Genomic DNA, 21,574 nt, shown 5'->3' on the forward strand with positions numbered 1-21,574 from the left:
GGGCTTGGGGGTGTGGCAGGATGCTAGTCGAGGGAGATGGCGGCATCGGGGTTCGACCCGTCCTGCACAATCTTTTGCTTCTTCTCTATGCTGGGATCCGCTGCTGCTGGAGTGAAAAGCTGATCGGTATCCGGGTGAGGGCGTTTCTTGCCAGCGACGGCGGCAGTCGCGGCGGGTGCCTTCGGCGGCGCTTCGTTCAGCATCGCGAAACCGTCGTCTTCGTCGTCGTCACTATCGTCCTCAGCGGCCGCTTCTGGCTGCTCGACAAACCTCGGTTTGGGTTGGGACACGTTTGCAGCGAGAATCTTGATCGGCTCTGCCTCCTTGTCTCCAGCAACGGAAATGACAATGTTGACAGGCTGCAATCTGAGGTCTTCGTCTGTCACGGTCAACATGGATCCTTGCTGCAGACCGAGTTCGGCGAGACTCTTTTCCAGGAAGTCCTCGAAATCGGGATCCGCGACGATCTTCGCGCCATTGTACACAATCAGCTCTTCGTCCTCCATCTGCAGTGCGTCCTTGGCAACTGTGTCCACCACCTGTGCCAGCGTCACCGCTTCCAAGCTCTGCACCTCGATGGGGATGTACACGTCCTGACAAACGCCGCACTTCGGGTTGGGCGCAGTGGGTGGGAAAGCGGCAATGTATCGGTCCGACCCACGCGTGAGCGTAATGTTGCGCGCCTTGTTCCATGCGCCGCTGAGAACGTGCAGCGCCTGCAAGACTAGCATGCCGGCGATGATGGCGTTGGTCGAAGCAATGGCGGGAATGATGTTGCCCGCCATCTGCTTGACTTGGAAGCGCGTCTTGCGCTCAATGTGGTAAACCAAGGAGCGCAGGTTGGACGAGGCAGTGACAAAGTCGAGCGCATCGTCGTCGTCCTTGTCGAACGAGAGCGGGTTGGAAAGGTCGGCTGCTGCGCGGACTGCGAGAGCTGCTGCGCTGGAAAGGAAGAGCTCGACGTTGTCTTTCAAGCTGAGCGTGCGTTGGTCTTTTAGCGTAGACGCTGATGTGCTTGCGGCAGGATCGGACACAGGTGCAGAGGTGGCAGTAGCAGTAGAACGGTCGACCGATTTTGCCTCACCTTCGTGCACAACTACCCCGTTGACTGCATCCTGGAAGACGAGCGGAACAGGCTTGATAGGGCGATGCGTCCACATTTCCTCCATGCCCAGCAGGCGCTCGATGTCGTTCTTGTACACCTTGTTGAAGATTCTTTCTGCCACTGAGCGCACTGTTTGCTCGTCTCCCCGCTTGGCCGCTTCGACCAACGAAGCTCGAATATCGCGCATCTCGCGAGCCTCTCTCCTCAATTCGTCAATCTCCTGTGCATCTTCGCCGTCCGCAACCGCCTTGTCGAGTTCGGCATCTTCGGTCTCGTCATCCGCCCCGAACAATTGCGTGAAGAGCCAGCTCTTGGCCCAGACGATGCAGTGGATCGGTGTCGATGGCGTAGAGCGGATAGTGCAGACAGGGAACGTTTTGGGCGTCGGCTTGGTGGTGCAATCGTAGCACTCGGTGACGCCAGGGCGGATGGGCTGAACTTGTCCATGGAAACCGGTGGTTCCGCTCTCAATAAGCGGAATGTTGGCAGCGATGCACATCTTGTTGACCCATCTGCGCGCATCGAGATTGTCGAGTGCGTTCATGACGAGGTCAAAGTTCTGAAAGTAGGCAACGCCGAAACGAGGCTCTTTGATGTTGGCATGATGGGCGACAATGTTGACGAGCGGATTGAATGAGGAAGCCGTCTGTTTGGCTACGACCGACTTGGGCTTCTTGATGTGCTGCTTCTGGAAGAGAAACTGGCGGTTGAGGTTGGACAAATCGATAGTGTCGAGGTCGATGATCTCGATGTTGCCAAAGCCGGTGAGCACGAGGTTCTTGAGCAACTCGCAGCCGATGCCCCCCGCACCTACGACGAGAACCTTAGCGGTGTTGGTGCGATGGAAAGCCTCTTTACCCAGGATTGCTTCTGCAAGGGCGTAGCGGACGGGAGCAGCAGCGTCGCCGTTGTGCAAGGAGGATGAGGAAGCTATTGGCGTCATTGTTGTGGGCTGTGGATCGGAGGGGAGGGGTGGCAGTTCTGTCCGAGACGCGAAGAGAAGTGGAGGGGCTCCGGCCAAGCGTGATCGTAAGCGAGTCGTAATGATGGTGAGAAGGGAAGGAAGGAGAGGGGTGCTATGTGGGTGTTGATGATGAAGCCAAGTTGGACAGTGGCGCGTGCTTTGCTTGCGGAAGAAGTTTAGATGGAAGAAAAGATCTTTGGTCTCTTTCATATAAGGTACAAGTACGGACGACTGTGCTGAGAACGCTCGTTTTAGGTTGACGGCGATATTGAATGAGACGCTTCTGCTCAGTACTTATTGCGAGATTTGCAGCTGTCGTGTTTCAATCAACGCGAGCGGAAGCTAAAAGTGGAGGAAACAGCGACGAGAGCTTTCTCGTTACACAACGTCTTTCTGCATTCACCCATTCAACATTGATACACGGTATAATAGAACATCGACTGGCGAAGGCTGCATCTGTGAACGAAAGGAGTCTGAATCACAAAGCGATTGAATAGCAAAGTGAAAGGTCACGAGTCAACTTTGTTCTACGACATTTCGACGTCATTAGCGGTTGAAGTTGCTTGAATGGGTTGAGTCTCGCCCGCAGCTCGGGAGTCGGTGGACGAGGAAGGAGCGTTCATGAACGCTTCGAGCTCCGCATCCAGATCAGCTGCAGTGACAGGTTTGCGCTTTTCACGTTTGGCAGGAGCAGCATTGCGAGATCGAGCAGGCTGCTGTCCTCCTGCTGTCCGATTGTTCTCGCGTTGTACACCACGGCCTCCGTTTCGCACTGGACCCAGACGGTCGGCAAAGCTGCTTGTCCCATCTGCTCCGTCGGCTTGTGTGCCGTTCTTGAGCCTCGAGGAGAGGTCGAAGCGGGACAGAAGCGAACGTTGCGAGCCCGGACCACCTTTGGGTCGATCCGCACGCATCTCTTGTGTAATGCTGATGACCTGGCCTTTGGCCTTTGCGCCATCGAACTCGTTCTTGGCCTGCATTGCGTGGTTGGGGTTATCGAACACGACTACTGCAACTCCTGTGGAGCGGTCGCTGCGGTCGTATTTGATATAAGCTTTGGTGACGGGGCCAATAGATCCAAAGAGATCCTCGAGGTCTTGCTCAGAGACATCCCAATGCAGATTTTCGATGGTCAGCTTGCCGGTGGGTTTGACCTCATTCACCTCTGATTTGTCTTGCGGGAAGAACATGGGGGCGCGACCGACACGCGGACCGCGACGCGAGCCGGCGTCGTTCTGGTCGCGGTCATGCTTCCATGAGCCTGCACTGTCTGCGGTAGAGGTGGATCTTGATGAGCGATTGTAAGGCGAGTTGCGGCTGGCAGCACCGGAAGTGCGCGAGGTCGAGGATGACAGAGGCTGGTCCAGTCGATCCATCTTGTTGTCGATAGGGGCAAGTCGAGTGGGATGCAGGGAGCAATGAAGGAAGGTGCCGAGGGCGGACGAGATGGGCGGTCGGTGCGCAGACGCGACCAGATGCGAGCGAGCGAGGCGAGCTGTGCAAAAGCGAGTTTGGACCCTTCCGAGAGCGCGAAAATGACCAGAATGTCAAGTCACCGTAACAAACAATAGTTTTCTGGAACCACGCGAGCAGACGCAACTTGGACCGTCTCCCTCACGCGGCAGCAAGCAGGCTAAATTAGCTCAACACGGTCGCTGCGAAGGCTGTGTCGGGGACGATGTAGTTGGTAAGAAACGCTCTTGACCCGATTGGGTCAACGACCAACCACCTGGTAGAAATTTGCCGCCTCCCTGTGACCATCAGCGTGAGCGAGGCGCAACGTCAGGACCGAGGTCGGTGCTTGGGCGGAGCGAGTGAACACTCTGGTTCGGCAGGACGAGGGTGGCCGGCTTCTGTGGGTCTCGATCTTTTGATACGAAATCTGGCACCGCCAATTTGATCCAAGGGCATCGGCACAGAGGGATTTGCAGCATGTCCAGGAACGCACTGCACTCGAGCCTTTTTTATGCATTTCTTTCCTTCTCCTCAAAGGCTCCTGCGTGAGAAATCAATTGATTCGAAATTGGCCTGGTGGAACCAACACGAAGTCGAGTTCGAGTTCGAGTTCAAGTTCGAGCTGCTGCTGCTCAATTTGAAAGCAAAACAGCGTAAATTCAGACGCAGGAGAACGCGATTTTATTTTTTGAACCAGTCTGGTGCGATGATGTAGCTGTGTGTGTTCCATGCGAATCAGGGCCTGCGAGCCACGACAAGAAGATGAAGCGAGCGAAGAAGCAGAAAAAATTGAGCCTGCTCGTCTGCTCTCTGTCACCAGCCAGACAGGAAAACCTTGCCCCTTGCCCCGCTTACAGAGAAAGACCTCTGGATTCTCGTCCTCATCCCCCTGCTCTTTCCTCCCTTCTTCCTTCTCTCATCCACACAAAGCACAACCCATATTTGCCTTGATCGCTTCAATCGCACATCAAACACTCGCTCACAGCAAGCTATCACACGCTTGCCTTCGCACAGCCTTAGCAACCAAACGCTCACCCGAACAAACGCCCACAGCCGGCACCCATTCATCGCACTCCTGCCCAAATCAGGAGCTAGCCACCCTGTTGAACCTCATCCAAGCCTCTGTCTTCCATGCCGTCAGACGATTCAGACGATAGTAGTGGTAATAATAGATTCTGCATACTCGATACGTCGTCACACCCCTCTCGACCTCAACGCTCCTCAACGCTGCTGACATCCGCCGTACAGCTCGACTCGACTCCCCTTCCCTTCCAAGCCATCCACGCCATCCTCCTTCCACTTCCCAAAGCTCCTGATCCGCCTCCCTTTCGCTCTCACTCCTCACAGATTCAACATCACTTCCGTCTGCCCTTTTCCAGCGCCCTCAACCTTCTCACCTCCGCTCCGCTCTACCTTCACCACCAGCCGCGATGACACCCGCAATCGACCTTGAAGCTACTGCCAACCGTCTCGACTCTTACTCCCCTGCTGCACTCAAGATGCAGCACCACAACTTGGACCACATCCTCCACAAGGACACCGCCGACCTCCTCATGGAGGCCAAGGAAGCTCAGCGTATCAAGACGCTGGAGATCATGGATGCTCGAGCCGATCTTCTGCGCTCCAAGCTCAACGACGACGCTTCCAGCATCACCACCGCCGTCGACTCCAACATTGGCAGCCCCGAAAAGGTCGTCGAGGACTTCCACGACCCTTGCGGCCCCTTTGAAGGCCCAGAGAAGCTCCTTGAACTCTGGTTTGCCGAAGAACCCGCCGACGTCAGCACCTGTCGGTGGTCTGACCCGGACGCTCGCCACGACCACTTCGGCTTGCGCTCCGTCCCCAAGGCCGTGTGGGAAACCATGCTCGACATTGTCAAGTGCAAGGTCCTCAGCGTCATTCACGGCCCTCACGTCGATGCCTACCTTCTCAGCGAGTCGTCCATGTTCGTTTTCCCGCACAAGCTCATCCTGAAGACCTGCGGTACCACCACCCTCCTGCTCGGTCTCGAGAGGCTCCTCGCCATCGCTGCCAAAGCTCTAGCCGGTCTCAACACTTCTGCTAGCTTTGTTAAGCTCTCCGCTCTCGAGACCAACGGCAACTCGGCCGACGACGACGACGACAACAACGACGAGGCCTCCACCGCCATGTCCGACTCGAGCTTTATCCAGGAACGCCAGCTCGGTGCCATTGTCAAGCACGCCTTTTACAGCCGAAAGAGCTTCATGTTCCCCGAGCGTCAGAAGGGCCCTCACCGCGACTGGATGCTCGAGGTAGCCGTTCTCGACCGCTTCTTCAACTACGGCTCTGCTTACACGGTCGGAAAGATGAACGGCGACCACTGGCTGCTCTGGATGGGCTGCGAGGGCGCGCGTGAGGCCCAGGCCCCGCTTATGGCCGCTACCGCCGTGGAGCGACCTCTGGCTCTGCCTGCTCCCTGTGTCGAGGATCAGACGCTCGAGATCCTCATGACGCACCTCTCGTCGGCCTCGTGCGCCCGATTTGTGTTTGACGAAGACCTTCCGCACCCTACTGTTGCCGAGTGCTACCCGCGCAAGCAGCTGACCGATATGGAAGCCTCGTTATCTGCAACGTCGCTCGACAAGGGCCACGCTCTCGGTCTGGCGCTCTCCAACAAGCTCGGCCTCACCGACCTTTTCCCCGAGACCGAGATTGATGCGTTTGCGTTCGAGCCCTGCGGCTACTCTGCCAACGCTGTCATGCCGCGCGGGGGCAAGAACGACAATGCGGGCTACTGGACGATTCACGTTACGCCTGAGGAGGATTCGTCGTTTGCGTCGTTCGAGACCAATGTCGCGCTGTGCTCCAACAGCCTTGCGTCTCGTGAGCAGGAGCAGACGACGCTGCAGCTGCCTACCAACTTGCCTTCGTTGGTGCGAAGGGTTGTGGACATCTTTGAGCCGGGCAAGATGTCCGTGACGCTGTTCGTGTCGACTTCCGAGGAGGAGGAGGAGGAGGTCGAGAGCGTTGGCGGCAAGGCTGTCCTGACCAACGAGGATATCCTGCACGCTCTGACGCTCAAGGGCTACAAGAGGACCGACCGAATCGCGTACGAGTTCGAGAGGTACAACCTTGTCTTTGTGTCGTTTGAGCAGCGACGCTCTCACTGATATTTCCGCGCCCAGGTTCCAGATTGAATGTTTTGACTGCTTCCGCCTTTTTCTCTTCTACGGCCTCTAGCGTCTTAGGATTCTGAGCCGATCTTGTTCAATGTTCCACGTTCTGCCACGCTTCCGTTTCGTTCGACCTCTTTTTCTCATGCAATTCCATGCCTTTTTTGACTCGACGCTGATTGCTGTGCGATCTGGTGGTCGCTACAAGAGCCGATTGTGAACCAAGATACCCGCAAACTCGTCCAAGCCCACACTGGCGCCCGCAATCCCCTGTGCAGCAGCGACACCCTTGATCGCCTGACTCGACTTCCGCTCTGCCGATCCAGCCTCATCCGCAGTAGCAGGCGCAAACAGCTTTGCGCCCTCCTCGAGCATCTCTTCGATCTCCTTGGGTGGCAACTTCTCGCCGATAGCCTCGAAGATGGCGGTGAGCTCCGTGGTGCCGATCCGGCGTTGGGCGGAGGGGAAGGCGGACGGCGGGAGACGATCGAGGAGGAGTTGGTAGAGGTCCGAGGTTGTGGCTCGTTGGAGGGGGTTGAGATGGGTGAGGGACCGGATGGTGGGTGCGGAGGGGGATTTGCGAGTTCTGCGTTGACGCTTGGGTGTGTTCTGTTCGGAGTCGTCGTCAAACGAGGGGGAAGGCGAAGGGGAGACGGCTGCACGCGCACCACCGCGTCGGCGTCGGCGTCGGGTAGGATCCCCCAGCTCTGCTTCGTCGTCGTCGTCGTCCCCATCGCTGGTCAAGTCAGACCCGGTGTCCAGTGCACGCGCTTTGTTTGTTCGACGGCGTCGTCGTTGTCTCGAAGCTTCAAAGTCTTCTTCCGAGTCGTCTGCTTCTTCGTCGACAATGAAACCTCCTCCTGCATTAGCCCCATCATCGTCGTCCTGAGCAACAATTTCGGCAGCCCTTCGTCGCCCTTGCGCAGCAGCCTTCCGTGTAGGCCGTCGACGACCGCGTGGTTCCGAATGATCCGAATCATCCTGGTCCTCCTCTGCTCGATCCTGCGCATTTCGCTTTTGAGTCTTCGATGATGAGCTTCGACTCCGCATCTCGTCCAGAAGGATCGACGCAACCTGCTGGAACTCTTGTCTCCCCACCACTTTTTCCGGCTTGACACCGGGAGCCAGTCGCCTTCGTGATGCCGACGAGGGCACATATGCTGTGTCGGCAAACAGGGAGAGCACGGATGGGTCGGCCGAATCGAGGCCTAGATTGGCGAGTGCCTCGGGGATAGCGCTAAGCGGAATATTCTTCGGTCTAGTGTTCTCGGCAGCTCGCGGAGATGACGACGATGATGCTGCATGATCGTCTTCGTCCTCGAAAATGAAGCCGCCTCCTCTCATGGCTGATTCGTCATCGTCAAGGATGAACCCACCTCCAGCTTGCTCGTCGTCAGCCTCATCGACCATGAAGCCTCCACCTCCGGATTCATATCCAGCTTCAACCTGGTCTACAATAAAACCTCCCCCTGCATTACTTGATTCAGTCGAAGGAGTCTTCGAGGTAGGTGCCGCAAGTGAGGGCCGAGAATAAGGGTTCGGTAGCGTGCTCGGATCGTCACCCTCTTCGATCCGATTGGTGCGATAGGCGTCGTCGAAGGCAGCGTCAATGTCGTCCATCTTGGAAGGCGTCCTTGGAGGGAATACTAGAGGGAGTCAAGGATGTGGCGGACAAGGACGAAGCAAGGAAGTGCAAGGCAGCATCCTGGAAAGGTGCTGGCTGAGTCGTGCATGAGGGAAAAAATCCCAAGTGGAGGCGGAAGTGTTCAAATGTTAAGTTTGAGCTGATCTGACTCGGCAGATTTTCGCACGGAAACCGTGTATAGAACGCGAGAAGAGGAGGAAAAAGTGCTTGCCAAAAAGTGTTGCTTCCCCCTCTCGACTTCTCATATCCACTTTCACATCGCCATCAACTCAGCCAGCCCCCCGTGTTGCCAACCATGACAGCCAACATACCGGCGCTGGCCGGCAACGGTCTGTCTGCCACCAAACTCACCCACCAAGCGCCCTTCGAAACTATCATCAAGGACAAAGCGTCGCAAAAGCTCATCATCAGCCTCTCGCTCCGACTGCGTCGAGGTCAGATCTCGGGGCCCGAAGCTGTTTCGGAAGCAACTGCAAAATCCCTTCGAAGCGTTGTCTCCTCAGCGAAGTACAACTCGATGCAGGAGCTTATCGACATTATCAAGGCGGCGGGACGATACTTACAGCTCTCGCAGCCGGCCGAGCAGTCGATTGGCAACATCACGAGGAGAGTGGTGCATCTGTTGAGGGAGGAAGCGAAAGCTGCATTGTTGGAAGCGCACGAGAAGGATATAGGTGGCATTGGAGGAAGGAGGAGTGCCGGGTCGGGTAGTGGCATCAACAGCCTGAGCAACTCGATCTCGGATTTGCACCTTGCGTCTGCGTTTGGTGGTGGTGCTGGATCTGCGATCCCTTCGCATGTCATGCAGTTGCAATCGCCCTCTACTTCCGCATCGAGCTCGTCCAACTCGATCCCCCAACTGCCTAGTCATGGTGCGAACAGAAGCAGCACCTCGCATTCCCAGTTCCCATCCAGCTCGTCTTCGACTGGCACCAGCGCCCATTCTCCCGCGACCCGTCCAGGACCCTACCCACTCCGCGCTGGCTCAGAAACCACCCCGGCTGGCTCTTCGGCGTTTGTTCACGGAAGCTTCTCCATCTCCGACCTTGTGGCAGCAGGTGCTATGGCTACGTCGACGCCATCCAGCCTTGCGCACACGCCTGCGGACGGAAGCCACGTTTCGACTCCGCATGCTTCTTTGTCGCGTAAAGGGTCTGGCGTGTTTGATTCGAGCCTTGCGCAGCTGTCGCAGCAGATGTACGGAGTGAGCCTGGCCGAGGATGCGGCAGGTGAGGCGGAGGCGGAGGAAGCAATGCATAGTGGCAAGGAGGACGACAGTGAGAGGGAGGACGATGATGACGACGAGGATGAGGATGAAGATGAGGACGACGACGACGATGAGGTAGACACATCGAAGCTCATCACGGGCAAGAAATCAGCCGGAGCGTACTTCCTCAAACCTCTCCTCATCCAAGCCATTCAGGACCTGATCGACGAGCTGGAAACCGTTGACGACAACATCTCGAAAGTCTCGCGCGATCACATCCACTCTGGCGAAGTCATCCTCACTCTCGGTTCCTCCGCCACCGTCCAAGGATTTTTTAGCTCCGCGGCCAAAGACCGCAAGTTCACCGTCATCGTCCCCGAGACCGCGCCGTCGTACTCGGGGCACACCCTCGCGCGCGCACTTGCCAAATCGGGCATCTCGGTACTACTCATACCGGACGCCTCGATCTTTGCCGTTCTCCCACGCGTGTCCAAGGTGGTGCTTGGCGCACACGCCGTGCTGGCCAATGGCGGTTTGATCTCCGCCGCGGGCTCGTACGCTACCGCTCTGGCGGCGAAGCAGCACAGCACGCCCGTGATGATCCTTACAGGCGTGTACAAGATCTGCCCCGAGTGGTCGAGCATTCAGACGTTTGCCAACGCGTCGGGGAGCGTAGGCGCGCTCGGGCCCGCGGCGCTGCTCGACTATGCCACTAGCAGCAGCATCGTCGAGAACGCCGAGGTGGTGAGCAATGCGTTTGACTATGTGCCCCCGCATCTCGTCGATGTGTTCATCACCAATGTTGGAGAACACCCGCCCAGCTATGTCTACAGGTTGGTCAAGGAGAACTACCACCAGGACGACATTGTCTTGTAATAGTGCCCCCAATACTGTCTCCTTTTGCAACCTCTTCACTTTTGCCCTTCGTCAACAATGGGCGAACAACAAATCCAGTGTGCGACATGAGAACGTCAAGAGACGATCGGATGCGAACAAACTCCCTCCTGCCAACGGTTCACCGCATGTGCAATTTCGAGCCTGACGGTGTTTGCTATGTCTGCCACGTGATCGTGACAAGGTTAGCTTCATCAAAGGTCGAACAGGTAGCTCAATATGACAACAACAGGCAACAGGGTAAACAGGACTGCAAATCGACATTCATCCAAGGGCGAAAGGGCGAGATGCAGCAGCGATATGAACAAAGGTATGAGAACCTGAAAACGAGTGAATGCAATGCAAAAGGATCGAGATAAGGCACAAGTCGAACAAAACCAATACGATCGCTCCGGACCCCACTCTAGAAGCGATCCCTAACACCCTTTTGCGGCGACACGGAGCCACTTCGCACCGGAATCGGCGGTCTCGGCTGGGCGCGGGTCTGTTTCAGCGCTTCGACCGTCGGCGTGACCGCCGCCTCCTCCTCCTCCCCTCGAGCCACGACTGGCGCGTTCAGAGTCTCTCCCTTGGACGCCTCGTTCGAACCCTCCTTCAAAGCCGATGCTCCTTGAACCTTCTTCGACTCGCCGTCCTTCTTCAGCAATCCCCGTTTCGGCTCGTCGTCTTCGCCTGTCGCACCGGGAGCCGACGACGGAGGCGTGGAGTCAGCCGACCCTCGCGTCCTCTTCGTAATGTCGGCCGAGCTCCTATTGTACGTCGACAGCGAGCCCTGCGATAGTGGCACGGCCGGCGTTAGTGGAGAATGGCGGTACGGCAGCGGCACAGACGGCGCCCGCGAAATGGGCGAAGGACTTCTGGAAGTCCTCGTATCCATGGCCACGCCGAGTCGGTCGCCAACCGTGCCGTCCCGCTGCTTGCCATTCGCTCCAGCACCCTCGTCGTCATCCCGCACACTGCCCGAGGCGATCTTCTCGTGGTCCAGGAACGAATCTGATAGCGCTTCTGCCTCAAGCTTGTCAATCAGCGCATTGCTGCTGTGATGTCCGAGCGGCATGGCGACGGGCTCGATGCCGTCGACCTGCATTGCCTGGCCCAGAATGTACTCGGAGTTGGTGGATGCATCGTTTCCTGGCGTCGCCGCCAAGATCCTCTGCAGATCCGAGTAAAACTCCAGTCGAGGCAGTCCAGCCCTCTTCCATCCACCCAGACGCGATCCGAAGGCTCCCCCTGCTCCGCCGCCGCCCATCTCTGCGGCATCGCCATGCACATGTGTCGGCGACAGCTCGAGTGGATTGGCTCGCAACGAATGGTCCCGATAGATGTGATCCGGATGGAGCTTCTCGTGGACCGCAAGCAGCAGCCGGATGAACTGCGCTCGGTTGCTCTGGAACTCGAACAGCAGTAACACATCGTCCAGCTTACGCTCCAAAACATCCCAGACATCCGACGCATCCGGCGTCGGCACCGAAGCTCGCCAGCGCGCTCGGATCCGCTCTGCCCGCTGACGGTATCGGAACGAGCTGCCTCCGCTCATGTGGGGTGTGTCGCCCGCCGGCAGAGACGCGCCTGCAGGCAAAGCTGTGTCCGCTGCACACTCGGTTCCCGCTGCCAGCAGCCCCAGTTCGGCCAGATCTTCCCGTCGCGCCGTTTCCATCAGCGTGTCGAGCGACACGACACCCAACCAGAGCTTCCACAAACTCATGCGTTGCCGATCCACCTTGCACGCGCGCAACACACGCAGCACGCGTGCAAAGTTGATCTCAATCAGCGCTTCGCGTGAAAGCTCATGACCCTCGGGCGGGCTCGAGGCAAAAGGTTCCAGCAGACGTGAAGAGCTGGCACTGGTTGTCACCGCGCCGCGATTTTCTGCGGTGCCCGGCAACGTGCACAGTTCAGCATTGTCCGCCGTCGGTGCCAGCCCATCGAAACGGATGCTCTTGGACTGAGCCACAAAGGTCGATGGGATCGGTGGATGGGAACTGTGCCCGACGCTCTTGGGTGCCGTATCGCCCCTCTTGCGAATCGCAGCCAGTTGCCGTTGTTGAAATTTGCGTTCCATCGATCGCAACGTCGTAGCAGCAAAAGCCATGTCTTCGTCTTGCAGTCGATGCTTGACAAAGTGCCAATTGATGAATGGATTGCGAGCGTCGACCTTGTTGATCTTGAGCATGGCCCACTTGTACGAGTTTTGACTCGCACAGAGACCTGTCGGCGTGCGCGACATCTTGGCTTCGCGATCCATGGCGATGATGCTGGGCAGCAGACTCTTGAGCTCACGAATGCTGCCCGTGAACTCCCTCATTTGCTTTCGTGCCCTTCGTCTGGCGATCGGATCTTTGTTTCTGATTGGGTGCGCCCCGTTGGCCATATGGCCTGGCAGTCGACGCGGCAAGAACCCGGACGGTCGGCCATAGGCGGGTGCATACAACATAGAATCGTCCTCGCTTGAGTCAGAGTCGGACTCGTCCGATCCACCAAACGAGCTCTCTGTGTCTCGCTCGTCGTCGGACTGACCTGGTTTTACGCTGTTTTGGCCCGAGAACAGTGCCGTCTTGCCAGCAGCGTCTGGCACATCAAGTTCATGAGCTGGCGAGGGAGCTGCTGCCGGCGTGGCTGCCGCTTCACCCGTTTTGGCAGCGCTGGCCAGAGGCTTGCGTCGGCGAAGACGAATCCAACGACGCCGGCGAACGAATGTGAATGCGTCCGACGTGCCCGTCCACTTGCTTGACCGAGCACGCGCTGAACGCTTGATGGCTTCAAATCCGCCGTCCTCTTTTGTATCCTCCTTTGCCTGTCGCTTTTTCTCCTTCTCTGCAAGACGCGCATTCATCTCTCGGATGCCGTCGGCGCCGGTCTTGGGCAAGCCGATTCTGCCGTGTGGAAAGTGGATATTGGGCCAAAATCGTCGGCCAAAGTTGCCGCTGTACTGCCATCCCGCTTCGTCGACATCGCCAGTCATATCGATCAGCCATTCGGAGTACGCCCACTCCCATGATGGATCAGGCAGCTGCGCGTTGGCAATATTGTAGGCCGACTTCTTCCCGCTGGCAAATGTCCATGGGGACGGGTCCCACTGGAAGAGCGTCCTAGGACTGAACTTGGGGATGCCAAACACAAGCAATCCGCGCTGATTTTCGTAGAGCACGTCAAACTCGTGCTTTACCTTGTTGGCATCCGAGGGGGCTTGCTGTTGCGCATACTTGGCCAGCATGGCATCGAGCTCCGCGTCCGGGTCGGCCTTCCGAGCTTCCTCGTCCGCAGCTCGCTCCAGCGCCGCCAGCTCGGCCTCCCACTTTTTGCGACGTCGACGCTTGATCACGTTGGGTGCGTGAAAGTATTTGCGGATGCTGTTGCGCGAGCTCAGCATGGAGCGATCGATCATGCTTGTTTTGCGGGACAAGCTTGCGCGGTCGCCCTCCTCAAGATCGCCTTCGTCCTCGTCATCCTCGACGGTCATGGAGCTCCTTCGACTGCTGGCGGCAGTAGCGACCGACTCGCGCCTCTGGCCAAAGTGGTTGCTGCCGCGAGAGATGGAGGGTGTGATGGTAGAGAAAGGGGTGAGACCGCCTGCACTCTGCGCCGAGGTGCTTCGTGGGAGGTCGGAAGTCTGCAACGCAAGCTGCCCAGGATGTGGCGAGTAGCGATCCATGGCTCGACGATTGCGGCTGTTGCTGGATCCGTAGTGAATGCCTTTCGAGACTCGGCTGGAAACCTTGTGGCCGAGCTGGCCTAGCTTTCCGTGCAGATGAATGAGGTCATCGACGGGCTCGCCATTGGCCTTTCTGCGCTGGATCTCGCGACCAACGAGTTTTTTGCGACGTTTTAGCTGCTCCTTTGTGAGCGCTTCGCCGTGTTCAAGGCTGAGCAAATTGAGCTTAAGCATGTTGTCTCCCTCCTCCTCGTCCGAGTCGGACAGAAGTGCGCTTCCGTCAAGTTCGTCATCGCTCGAAACGTCCGACGCCGACGAGACGTACGCAGGCGAGGTTCCGCGCTCCGCTGGACCGTAATCGTGAGCCTCAGGTTCGTCGTGAATGAGACCACCAGTAATGCTCGAGCGGTGATGACTTGCTTGCTTGTAAAGCTCGACTTCTTGACCTGGAGTATTGACAGAACTGCTGGATGCGAGGCTGTTTGGCGTGTGATTATTCAGACTTCTCACAAAGGGAAGGGCAAGACGGCCAGCGGAAGTTTGCACGGGGTCTTTTGCGTCTTGATGTCCATGCCCCTCTTCGTCTACGGCCAGCAACTCAGGAGCGTTATTGGGTCGGAACTTGGACCTGGCACGATCGAAACCGGCAGCGCTGTTGTCGCTCGAGAGCCGAGGAGGTACTTCGGCAGTGGGAGAGAGGTTAGTGCTCTTTCGACCAGCCTCGGGCGGTGGCGGTGTCGCAGATGGAGGCCGAAAGCGTCTTGCTAACGAGCCTCCGGCCCTGCTGATGGAAAAACGAAAGGGTGCTTCTTCGATTTGCGGCGAGGCGTCGGGCGACTCGATCTGACCACGAAAACGACTCCTTGTGCGAGAGGCAGCGTCAAAGACCTTGGTGACGACAGGGTTTCCGGTGATCATGAGCTTTACCTCCTCTTTGTTGCGTTTGCCTTCTGCGCCACCATCCTGAGAGCTCTCGTCGCTGCTCTCTTCATCTGAAGAAAGGCCGTGTCGGCGCTTGCGTTGGCGACGATCGTTGCGGCCAAAAGCCTTGAACATCAAAGTGACACCGGTTGATTTGGCCCAGTTGCGCTTGGTCTGCTGTGCCTTTGCGATTCGGTCGAGCTTGTCGCGGGCGGCTTGCGCATCTTCGTCGGCTGCCCGCTGTGGAAGATGGCGCCGATGGTCATTGGCTTCAGACAAAACATGAGCGGCACCAGGAGTAGCCGTACGGCTTTCAGTCGACGAGCGGGTATCTTGCAAGACAAGGGTATCTTCTGGCAGCGGGTGTAGTGCTGTTGGCCGGACGGGCATGGCTTGTGAGCGAGGTGGCGATGATGCCGTCAGCTCCGCAGCGGTTGGGTCTGTGTCAACCATGGCAGTAGGTGACTCGTGGTTGTGATACGACGGCAGATCAGGTCAGGGTTGTTTGCACTTGTGATGGCGCTCGTGCTGGAGCTGCGTTGCGTGGAGTGAACATCACTTGGCGGCTTGGAGGAGCTGCTTGATGGTGTTGGAAGATCAAGGTAAGGTGGGTCGCCGATGTTGAGAAGGGACACAACATGCAAGCTGCTCACAGGCGAGGCCAGGCAAACATTTGTTTATGCAGCTTCGCAACTCCACTTTGGCGGAATTCGACTTGACTGAGCTGCGACCCAAATTACACACGCAGTCCGATCCAGTGATTTCTTACACCTCGAATGCAGCTTGATGCAACCAGAGCCAGGGCCCCTGTAGATCGACCTTTTCCGCCACGTTTTTGTGGCCTTCATTTTCGTCAGGCCATTTGTCACTTGGATATGATAGTTTTGACTGCTCAACGAACGTCAGGTATCTTGTCGTCGACGGTCGTTTGGACAATGTCAATACACATAGATAGATTACAGTAAGAAATCAGGATCCTAGTCGTACATTATCAGCTCAGCGAGTCAAGCTGTCGCTGGCTGGCCGTTGGTGGCAGGCTTCATTTGCGAGCGCCAGCGCCGACATTCATGTTGAAGGGCGTCGGGCTGGGTGCGCTGTAGGTATCGTCTCGGTCTACCAATGGGCGTCCTCCGTGGACGGTGCCCATCTCGTCTACATCCCCCCACACCTTGAACGACTCCTCTCCTCGCGCGTCATCGCCTTTGGTGCCCGCTGCCCTGCTCTGACCACCACTTGTGCGACCGGCACCGGCACCCGACTGACTTCGGCTGCCGTTCGTCTCAGCGGCGCGTTGCTGCGGTGCGCGAACGCCGAACAGCGTGTCGTCCTCAATACTGCGGCCCGCCTGCTTGGGCTGGTTAAACGAAGAGACGGTCGAGCTCGTCCAGCCCGAGTTGTCGTTCTGGCTGCCCCCGCCGTTGCGGCTGTTGCTCGACGCAGAAAACTTGGCACCGGATGACAGCATCGAGCCAGCAATGCTGTCCCCACCGTCGTCCGACTCGCTATCTGACGACTCGTCGTCATCATCATCGTCGTCATCGTCGTCATCGAGTGGGAGTCCGCTAAAGCGGTGCTGCAATTCGGACGCTGAGATGCCGGGCGCATCTGCAGCGTTGAGCTCCAGTCCTTCATCCGCATCCATCAACAAGGCAGCCGAGCTAGCATTGGCAGATGCTCCTCCGTTTGAGCCGCCCACCTGGCTGCTGTTGGGCGTGGCTTCCTGTGCCAGACTGGGTCCACGCTTGGTGAGCGTGGGTGGTGTGGGGATCGAGTCTCGTCGTCGTCCCGCACCGCTCTGCCTGTCGCGCTGCCTGGCTTCCTTGCGACCCAGCCTCAGAGGTGTGGAAACTGGCTGCTTGCGAGAGCTTGCCGAATGCACGGCTGCACCCTCTCCGCCCTTGGGCCTGCTCGAGCTCTTCGGCCACACTCTCGGCGCAGGGCTGGAGGCGCCCACACTTCGAAGCAGATCGTCCACCATCATCCTCGCGGCTTCCTTGGCCGGCGTCTGCGCGTATCGGCTCTGGGGCACCGAGAACTGCATCGTCACAGGAGGAGACATGCCGGCGGGCCATTCGAGCGAGTCTTTGTCCGAGGAGTCCGAATCCCACTCTGCGTCATCCTCCGCGCCATGGTGCTTGGAAGCGCCGCCCTTGCTGCTGGTTGCCTTCTTGGACGACGCTTTGGTGCCCTTGATCTTGGACGTGAGAGGCGTCTTGCGCAGATCCACAATACCGTCCCACATGCGCACGCTGGGAGGAGCGAAGGGATTCGACTTGGACTGCGAGCCTCGAGGCGTCGCCTGGATCTTGGTGTAGCTAAGCCGGCCCTTGTTGCGCTTGTGCTCCGAGTCGAGCACCTTGTTGAGCAGCGCTCCTTTCTTGGGCGTCGATGACGTCTTCATGCGGCCGCCCGACGAGGCTTTTGACTTGAAGGGCGGAAGATCGTGTACCGAGGACACATTCGAGCTGTCGGGGTCAAAGGTACGTCCGCCTCGGCCAGTGTGGGTGGATCCCAGATTCTCGATGCCTTGCGCCAGCGCGGCGCGGTCGCGTTCGGTATCGCCCGTGCCAAAAGCGCCATTTGCTTTGGAGTTGGCCAAGAAGGAGCTCTGGTCCATGCTGGGATCAGCCATACCCTTCCCGAGCCCGGAGGTGAGGTCGCGACGCAAACGCTCGAACGGCGATTCGGCGGGATCAAACATGTTTTCTTGATCTTCGCGGGCGTGCGGCTTTTGCTGCTTGCGCTGCGCTGCTTCTCGTCTTGCAGCCGCTGCCATGGATGCGTTGCTGAAGCGAGGAGGCGAAGCCGCACGGGCACGATCCGCTGGCGCCTGTTCGACGCTCTCGTCGGCAGCATCCCGTTCGTCTGCGTTGCGATCGTTGGATGCCAGCGACGCATCGAGGTCAGTGTAGATGATGGAGCCGGCCTCGGAGCCTGGGCTGCGTCCGTCATCGTCGCTGGTAAAAGTGGCATTCTCGCGTGAGTCGTTGCCACTCTGCGTGACATCGCCGCCCTGGGAGTTGGCATCGAACTCGGATTCGTTGTAAGTATGGGCGGTGAGCGAGACATTGGCCGACACCTCGTAGAATGTCTTCCAGAACTTGGCGCCTTGCCACACGCGTGCACTTGCCACGCCATACTCCTTGACGGCCGGAAGAATGCGGGATGTGACGATCTGGTGCGCGGTTGCAAAGTTTTGGTCAATCTCTTGCAGTGTGAGGGTGATGGCCTGATCGAGCTGCATGATCTGCTCTGTGACCGAGTGTTGTTGCTGAGGCATGGCAGCGTTGTGGTTCATCGCTGCCGGGTGCAGCGATTGACGTGGATGTAGCGACATAGCGATGGTATGAGTTGTCGAAATTTCAACAGCAAGATCTACGAGTATGTGGTTCGACGCACGTCCGTTAGCGATGTGTTCGAAGGCTGCGTTTCCGATCCGATCCGAGCCGGTGGAGTATTTGCGTTCGGTATGGCCGTCGGAATGGGGTAAGTGATATGATGTTCGGAAGTCGCCAAGGAGAAGAGAATGGCGAGGAAGATGGTGGTGGTGAGGAGGAAGGCGCATCGAAGAGCTCGTGCTTTTCCCGCATGTTTTTCTCGCTCTGATTCGAGACGCGCTTCTGGTGTACAGCACTTGAGCACTGTCCTCGAAAGTGTTGTTCGAGACGCGTCGTGGGTCTCGCTGAATTTGAACAACACAAAAGAGAGACAGACACCCAGAACCAACACCTTTTTTTGACCCAGTCTCGTGCCTCGACGAGTGTCCGCGCGCGCTAACGAACGAGAAGGGGGCAGGCTGTTCCGTTCATGAAGACCTCACTTCCTCCTGTGTACACTCTTTAAAAATCACACTCTCGGTCGTCTTTTCGTGAGCAAATGGGATAACGAATACTTTCGAACAATGCGAGCGAACAACAATGACCATAACAAGCAAAACTGGATGCGACCATGGGGGGACACTGAGAGACACGTAGCACTTGCGGAGCGAGGAGACTAGAGATCGAGGCGACGGGAGACGTGGCAAAAACGGCGCGGGACAACGCTGATACAGACGAGCGAAAGGAAGGTAATTGCGGACAGAGTGATCAGCTGTCATTGCTGACGTCACGTTGGCATACAACCCCGATTAGACATTGCTATCACAGGCAGTCACCATGGCGGCTAGCAGAGAGCGCAGGATAGTCTTCATCGTCACGACGCGCCTTGGCATGCCCTTCTGCAACACCTCGCCAAAGAAGCCAGAGACGAGCATGTTGCCGAACGGAGAAGAGGGCGAGCCTGCCGATGACACACTTGAGCTCGGTGTCAGCGTCGAAGGCGTCCATGAACCCTGGCTGCCCAGGGCCATCTGAGCGCTGAATTGCCTCAACATGGCTGACTCGTCCACTTGGAAATGGGCCAACGACAACGATCGCGGCCGATGCGTGCGTGAAAACGAAGGCGTGCGGAGGTGAGCAGGCATGGTGGAGCCCGCGTTCTTGGCTGACAAAGAGCTTACCGACGATGACAGAGACGACTCTGGCTTCAGACTGGCTCTGCGAGGCAGGGCAGTGTCGAGAGCGCTACCGCTAAGCGCAAAATTGGGCAGCGCAGGACGAGTTGCTCCTACCTCGCTGGTCGCACCGCTGATCGAAGCGCGCGGTGTGGTCCAGAACTGCGTCGAGGACCGACGGTGCTTCTGAGCCGGTGCCGGCGTGAAGCTCACCGATCGACTGAGTGGCATCACATCTGCATCGAGAGAGAAAGACGGCATTTCTTTCGCAGGCGATGCAGAGACGCAAGAAAGCGGCGGACTCGTGACGACGCGCGGCTCGTCGACAACGAAAACGCCGCCAGACTCGGTTGCGAGCAGCATTGAGGCAGCTCGACGAAACGATGAAGAGCTGCTCATCGAGATGGCTGGATGCACGTCCTTTCCATCGCTGCCCTGTGGATACCTCGAACGGAGATCCTTGACCAAAGAAGACAGTGGTGTGGTGAGGATCTTGCGCGAAGACGATCTCAGAATTTCTTGCGCGAGTTCGCGCGACGAGATGGGCGAGATGAGTCCGCCCAAAGGATCCATGACGGCCAGCACCGATACTTGCTCGGACCGCATGCGGGTGAGGGCGTCGACGGTGCTCTTGTCGCCCGAGATAACGGCGGCCGGCTGCTGCAGCAAGGATGGGGACAGGGCGTCAAGCGTTCCGGCGAGAACGGAGGCCACAGTGCCGTCGTTCTCGGCCTCGGCGACGAGGAAAGCAACAACATCCGATGCAGTCAGGGTGCCGCAGACAGCGCCATCTTGGTCTTGCTCGAGATCCGACACCACCAAGCAGCTCACCTGGTCGCGGCTCAGCTCTCCGATGATGTCTTGAAGCGGAGTCTGGAGCGAAATGTGGCAAACACGGTTGTGGCCAGAGAGATTCGATACCAGGGCGGCAGTGACAGATTGTCGTGAATCAAGGCGAGCGCGGATGGCCTCAACTCGGACATCTAGGTCTGGATGAGTAAAGCCAGCAGAGCTCAGGCTCGGAGACGCTGGTGGCGAGACAAGCCCGCTCGAACGCGAGGAGACCCCTTTGGAGAAGTGTGGCCCGAACACGGCGGCAAAAAAGGCGGAGAGGTCTTCCAGGCCGAGCAGGCCAGCACACTCGGAAGTGCGAAGTTTGGATCCGCCAGTAGTTGTGGTGGTAGTCTTAGCATCGTCGCTTTTGAGGACGATCCAGGTTTCACCCCCATCGGCTTCGGCAAGGCGTTCGCCTGCAGCTTCGATGCTGATGGTTTCGGGCAGTACGACGAGGCGCGAACGCGAGCTGGTGTTGCAGGAGAGGATGTCTTGAGCTGAGAAGCATGCCAGCGTCTGCTGGAGCTGGTAGGCAGCGAATGGATCGTGTGCAGCCTGCACAGAGAGGGCTGTGTTGGCAGACAGCGGTAGGCTGACCGAGATGTCGGAGCCCGCATCGGAGCTACTGCGAAAGTGACTTCGAGGAGAAGACGAGGAGGGAGAGGTCGGAACCGGGATCGAGATCGGTCGTGTCTGAGGCAGCACCATCGTGTGCGTGGTGGATGGAACGAGCTGCTGCGTCGACTTGTCACCGATGGTTGACAAACGTTGAGAAGGGACCCTCGGAGGTACCGATGCGAAGTCTTGCCGGAAGCAAGTATGCGAGCTTGAGCTCCTTTTGATCCTGACTAAGCCTGCAATGGAGCTGTCAAAAGGGAAGGAGGATAGGTGGCAGATCCTCGAGCTCTAAGCTAGCGAGGGAGTAACGCAGAGTAAGGTATCCGTTCCTCGCTACGTCGTGTATGTCACTGTTGAAACAAGATTGAGATGGTGGACGAGAGGCAATGCCAAGAACGAGCGGGCAGCCTCCTTTCAACGACGGTCTGGCACTCACGCACACGAGACCGCTGCAGAAAGGCTTCTGAAAGCTTCGCTTCTGCAACAAAGCAATGCAAACGGCGTTCATAGTTAGCAATGCTCCTCGAGCCACTGTATCGCCGAAACACAGCAATCAAAAAAGAGACAGCCGGGACAGGAGTTCAGTATCACGAACGAGCGTTCAAAGGACCACGGCGGCGCAGAGCAGCCAGGCCAAGCGCATTTGATGCAAT

At 57.9% G+C, this 21,574-nt stretch overlaps 8 protein-coding genes across 8 annotated transcripts; 2 read left to right on the plus strand and 6 right to left on the minus strand.

Annotated features, from left to right (window-relative positions):
• Positions 1–23: 23 nt before the first annotated feature.
• On the minus strand, positions 24–2,048 carry EX895_006199 (uncharacterized protein; the record flags this gene model as incomplete). The annotated part of the gene is made up of 1 exon (XM_029886791.1): positions 24–2,048. One exon carries the CDS (start codon positions 2,046–2,048, stop codon positions 24–26), a length of 2,025 nt encoding a protein of 674 aa, XP_029737104.1.
• Positions 2,049–2,596: 548 nt separating this feature from the next.
• Positions 2,597–3,445, minus strand: EX895_006200 (uncharacterized protein; the record flags this gene model as incomplete). The annotated part of the gene is made up of 1 exon (XM_029886792.1): positions 2,597–3,445. One exon carries the CDS (start codon positions 3,443–3,445, stop codon positions 2,597–2,599), a length of 849 nt encoding a protein of 282 aa, XP_029737105.1.
• A 1,509-nt stretch (positions 3,446–4,954) lies between these two features.
• EX895_006201 (uncharacterized protein) lies at positions 4,955–6,655 on the plus strand (the record flags this gene model as incomplete). The annotated part of the gene is made up of 1 exon (XM_029886793.1): positions 4,955–6,655. One exon carries the CDS (start codon positions 4,955–4,957, stop codon positions 6,653–6,655), a length of 1,701 nt encoding a protein of 566 aa, XP_029737106.1.
• Positions 6,656–6,859: 204 nt separating this feature from the next.
• Positions 6,860–8,278, minus strand: EX895_006202 (uncharacterized protein; the record flags this gene model as incomplete). Its single annotated transcript, XM_029886794.1, has 1 exon — positions 6,860–8,278. One exon carries the CDS (start codon positions 8,276–8,278, stop codon positions 6,860–6,862), a length of 1,419 nt encoding a protein of 472 aa, XP_029737107.1.
• Positions 8,279–8,598: 320 nt separating this feature from the next.
• EX895_006203 (uncharacterized protein) lies at positions 8,599–10,386 on the plus strand (the record flags this gene model as incomplete). The annotated part of the gene is made up of 1 exon (XM_029886795.1): positions 8,599–10,386. The coding sequence occupies one exon, from the start codon at positions 8,599–8,601 to the stop codon at positions 10,384–10,386; it is 1,788 nt and encodes a 595-aa protein (XP_029737108.1).
• A 421-nt stretch (positions 10,387–10,807) lies between these two features.
• Positions 10,808–15,367, minus strand: EX895_006204 (uncharacterized protein; the record flags this gene model as incomplete). The annotated part of the gene is made up of 1 exon (XM_029886796.1): positions 10,808–15,367. The coding sequence occupies one exon, from the start codon at positions 15,365–15,367 to the stop codon at positions 10,808–10,810; it is 4,560 nt and encodes a 1,519-aa protein (XP_029737109.1).
• Positions 15,368–16,016: 649 nt separating this feature from the next.
• Positions 16,017–18,314, minus strand: EX895_006205 (uncharacterized protein; the record flags this gene model as incomplete). The annotated part of the gene is made up of 1 exon (XM_029886797.1): positions 16,017–18,314. The coding sequence occupies one exon, from the start codon at positions 18,312–18,314 to the stop codon at positions 16,017–16,019; it is 2,298 nt and encodes a 765-aa protein (XP_029737110.1).
• Positions 18,315–19,103: 789 nt separating this feature from the next.
• On the minus strand, positions 19,104–21,011 carry EX895_006206 (uncharacterized protein; the record flags this gene model as incomplete). Its single annotated transcript, XM_029886798.1, has 1 exon — positions 19,104–21,011. The coding sequence occupies one exon, from the start codon at positions 21,009–21,011 to the stop codon at positions 19,104–19,106; it is 1,908 nt and encodes a 635-aa protein (XP_029737111.1).
• Positions 21,012–21,574: the final 563 nt, after the last annotated feature.

Source organism: Sporisorium graminicola, chromosome SGRAM_8 (assembly GCF_005498985.1).
Source record: "Sporisorium graminicola strain CBS 10092 chromosome SGRAM_8, whole genome shotgun sequence".
Taxonomy (NCBI): Eukaryota; Fungi; Basidiomycota; class Ustilaginomycetes; order Ustilaginales; family Ustilaginaceae; genus Sporisorium; species Sporisorium graminicola.